Source organism: Chaetura pelagica, unplaced genomic scaffold (genome assembly GCF_000747805.2).
Source record: "Chaetura pelagica isolate M959 unplaced genomic scaffold, ChaPel_1.0 scaffold138, whole genome shotgun sequence".
Lineage (NCBI taxonomy): Eukaryota > Metazoa > Chordata > Aves > Apodiformes > Apodidae > Chaetura > Chaetura pelagica.
In genome coordinates this window covers 4118935-4123376 of record NW_009954215.1, presented here as the reverse complement: position 1 = coordinate 4123376, position 4442 = coordinate 4118935, and the positions used below count along the sequence as shown (strand labels likewise).

General features: G+C 46.0%; 1 protein-coding gene across 1 annotated transcript; it reads right to left on the bottom strand.

Moving 5' to 3' along the window:
* Positions 1 to 1541: 1541 nt before the first annotated feature.
* BHLHA15 (basic helix-loop-helix family, member a15) lies at positions 1542 to 2042 on the bottom strand. The gene has a single exon (XM_010003256.1). The coding sequence runs from the start codon at positions 2040 to 2042 to the stop codon at positions 1542 to 1544; it is 501 nt and encodes a 166-aa protein (XP_010001558.1).
* Between the last annotated feature and the right edge of the window lie 2400 nt (positions 2043 to 4442).

The following is a 4442-nucleotide window of genomic DNA, read 5'->3' as shown; positions in this document are numbered from 1 at the left end:
TCCCGCGCATCGCCCCGCGCATCGCCCCGACCCCCCGCCCATCGCCCCGACCCCCCGCCCATCGCCCCGCTCCTGCCCCAGGCACCGGTCCCAGCACCCCCGGGGTGTTACCAACAGATCGTATGTGAGAAACGACCAAGTAACATCAACACGATCTCTCACCTGCAGAGATGCTACACAGGGAACGCCTTGGTGTTACCCATTTCTCCCATTACGATCAGGTAACATAAATACACTAAGGGCTTCCAGCGAAGGGGCAGCTGTTGAACAGATGCAGCACCGTTAGGACAAGCCGAATCTTTAGGACACCAGGCAATACTTGCATTAAAGCATGAGTACTGGAAGGGCTGATCACAAATAGTTTAGTGGGAAAACAGTTTGGAAACTAAAAAGATCTCAAGTCTAGGCAGGATCCAAGGATCAAAGTAATTTCTTTCTCTCGAGACAACCACACATACAAAAGACTGTTAATCTACATCATACCTGTAAATTGCTACAGTGAAGAAGTCCCACCCCTTACCAACCTGCCTGGGAAACGCTGCTTTTTAGTCCCAATGAAAGGGTCACACTCTCAGCTCTGCTGGAGCAAAATCAATGCAGCACAGCACAAGCCTTCTGTGATGGCTCCTCTCTCAGGCACTGTTCCTCCCTGGATGGCCCTGCTTTGCAGGGTAACAACCACACCACATACTTGTATCATGAGAGGCCAGATTCCACCTTTGCCGTCCACACCGCAGAGCAACAGCCATCCTGCCAGCACAGGGCTTCAGGGATGGGGGTTGGAAGGGCTGTAACATGGGCTCCACAGGCAGCTCCAACTGAGAGCACCCCAGCTTTTCCTCAGGTATGAGAAGTAAGAGTTCCTCAGTGACATAAAACTTTGTACAGTAAGATGGGGGAGAAAAAAAAGCCCATTTTCCTTTTTTGAAGAGCTCCTGCTTAATTTATTGTGTTTTATAATATCAGAACCTAACGCTAACCCAGAAAGAATCCTAATGACATTACAGGCTTCATCAGCAAATAATTCCTAATTGCACAGATAATTGTCTTACTATATTAAAGCACTTTTATTATAGTTTTAGCAAAAAATAAGTCCTTTGTCTCTTTTTTATTTGTATTGCAGTGGCACCCACTAAAGCCAGCCCTGAGGCTGGATGCTCTGGAAACAAAAAACGTCCTTACTCTAGAGAGCTCACAATCTAAGAAAGCTTTGTAGATGTTTACATTAGCAAGTACTTCTAAAGTTGATATGCTTTGCATGGTTCAAAATTATCAGAGCAGATTCAAAACACTCAAGTTAAATATTGTGATTTGGTGGCCAGTTTCCCACATGTGCCACTTCACTCATCAAGTTAGTCAAATGCTCTCATCAATTTTAATTTCCTCTGTAGCAGGGTAGATAAGAAGAGTCACCTGCTGGTCTTTTTAAGAAAAAACAGGGGATAGGTGGAGGCAAAAACAACCTCTACAGACAGGCATGTATTACAGAAGAAGAGTGACAGCAGTAGCTAACTGTAGGTGTTTTGGCTGAAGCCATGAACTTATGTGGAATGTTTCTGTAGATGTTCCTCATTATGATCATCCTCATGTTGCTGTTGACAATGCTGGTAGAATTTTGAACCCCAGGGTGCCCCCATCCCTTCTGCTGCTGGGAAGTGTCCATTAGACATGTTAAGTATAATGGAGGTCAAGGATTTAATGTAATTTTTGGCCAGTGTGAGAGTCTCTATTTTGGAAAGCTTATTCTCAGCTCTCACATGAGGGATCACCTCCCGCAAGGCCTGGAACGCGTTGTTGAGCTTGTGCATTCTCTGCCTCTCCCGCTCGTTGCTTTCCAGTCTCCTCAAATGTCTGTCCTTATTGCTCCAAGAATGCTTGGCTCTGGCTGCAGTGATCTTGCTGCTCTCCTTGTTTCCCCCATTCCTCCTTTCTTTGTGTCGCAAACACTTCACCAGTTCTTTTTTCCTCATTGCTGACTCCTCAGAAAACGCTTCTTTGTCAACAGTGTGTCTTTGCTTCCTTCCTTTCGTTTTAGTCTTCATGTTTTGGTAGATGTACTGGTATTAAGCATGAATGTGCTGTAAAAACATGACACCAATATCTTTAACTGTTGCACAGCTCCATGCTGAACACGACGTGGTGCAGGTTTGATATCTTGGTTTACTTGTTCACTACTGAAAAAACATCACAGGCTCACAATCTAGTAATGTTTGCTTTAGAAGTCATGAATGTTATTAGTCAAGATGACTTCTGTAGATGAACAAAGGAGAAAATCCTTTTTTAGGATCCTCTTTCAGCTGGAAGGAAGAGGTTACAAGTAGAGGCCAAGTGAATAGAACCACTGAAGCAAAGATGCAGTAAATCACCTACTGGTGTGTCCCCACGTGTAGAAAGCCAAATGAAAACCAGGTACCTCTCTACTTTCTTATAAGTAGGCCTCAAACCAGAGAGATTTGTCTTCTTTCATTGCATGTAAGAAAATGGTCTACAAGCTGATCCAGCCTTCCTGGAGAAAGAGGGAACCACAACTTAAAAAATATCAGGAGTACCATGGTCAATTAGGTTTGATAACACCTTGCCTGTTTTTTGATCTCACACACTTTTGTTTTCTCCCAGTTCTAGTTGCCACAAGTTATAATAAAACCATAGACAGGCTCTTTGTATGTATGTGGGCTTATATGTTGGGTTTTAGACAGAACCCTCAAGCACCTACTCGGAAAGTAATTGCTCCTTGATATCCTGGTAATTGCTTGTTGTAAGAATAGGCTTCCACTGTATTTATGAGCAGTCCACTAGAGGGAAATATGACACACTAATACATATAGGGGCTCAGAAACTCTTCAACAGCAACGTTTTCACTCACAGCATCTCTGTATTCTGTGCTAGTCCCCACTGCACACACAAACAAAAAAGCTTTTCCCTCTTCTAATAACCATCAAATAATGGTGGGCTTAACTGCAGTTTCTGCCCCAGTTCAACAGCAGCAAAGCAGTATTTATTCTCCAGGTTATCCAAAAAGACAATGTTCCTTCCTCACAGATATCAAGGCAGTTGACAGCATTGAAATGTTACCTTCCCCTAGCTCAGATTTTGTGCCAACACTGTATCTAAAGAGAGCAGCCTCACAGCAACCCTGCCTTTAGCATCAACAATCACTGAGACTTCAGAAAAAATCCACTTTCTTCCAGCCCATGTAGTCATAAAGGTTCAGTCTTTAAAAAAAAACAAACCACAATACATTTTTTGCTAAGGCTGTTATGTAGGAGCAGTTAACAGTTGGTGAGCCAATAAAAAACTCACAAGAAACTAGCCACAGGTGCTTGACTGTCTCAGTACAGGGACATCAATCTCAGCTGGAGCAGGTGGTGAGCAGTTCCCGGGTGCCCTGCAGTAAATATAACTTCCTCTCTCATTTATTTAGAAACATCTTCAGCTGCTCAGCATTCACAGACTGTTTTCTGCCTGTGAGGGCATCCTGGCCATCCCCAGGCTCCTCACTACCAGGGAGGCAACTTGGCCAGAAAGGAGAGGAATTCACAAAGCAGTTTGGTTAGGGTAGCACCCAAGTGACAAATGATGAGCGAAAGGCAGCACTGAGTAATTTGTGTTGTGGGAGCCTAGAAGAAATGTTAGAGACACAGGTATCTCAAGCCAAAAAAACAGTACTAAAGCCAAGCACTGGGTTTGCTCTGGACACTCAAACCCACTTGGCAGAAAAAGCAGGACAGAAAAGTAAAGGCAGACACAAACAAAACCAATCAACTTCACCCCCTCTGCTACAGCAAGTGCACTTGGGGAGAGAGAGAAAGGAGCAGCTGCTGTTTTAGAGGAAAATAGCCCACAGGAGGTTGGTGGAGGCAGACAGCAAAGCTTGAAAGACAGTTCCAAGAGAAATGAAGTTTCAGCAAGCTGTGGGTGCAAAGTAGTTTGTAAAACTGCAGGCTAGGGGAAAGTAATAAGGATGGCACGGGATAAGAGGATGCTTTGCTGGCCAAGGTTTGCTTTCAGAGTGGTGCACAGTGCTGCAAGCCCCTTAGAAAGCACCACATGGAGCCACAGCCAGGCTGCCAGGATCCTGAGGGAGCTGGCAGGAGTATGCAAAGAGGAAATGGAGAGAGGGGATCAGGAGCAACAGAGACGCTTTGGAGTGATTAAGAGAAAGCAAAGAGAGAGCAGCCACATACCAAGGAATTTTCCACCCATGGATCAGGGCTGGCATCCCTCCTGTGACTTACCACTGCCACCAGCTGTGGAGAAGGTGCCTAAGGCGCGAGGGGTGACATAGCAGCCTCCTGCGGGCAGCCAGGAGCCGCGGGAGGGGCTGTGGGGGCAGCAGCGGCACTGCCTGCCCTCCGGGCTGGGGTCTGTCACTAGGAGCCTGTGAGGGACGGGCTGGGGAAGCAGTGGCAGGAGGCTCGCAGGGAGCCCCGCACCGAGCGGCA

Bases quoted from the DNA above. Each gene is read 5' to 3' on its own strand.
- BHLHA15 (XM_010003256.1), bottom strand. From the start codon at position 2,042: ATGAAGACTAAAACGAAAGGAAGGAAGCAAAGACACACTGTTGACAAA.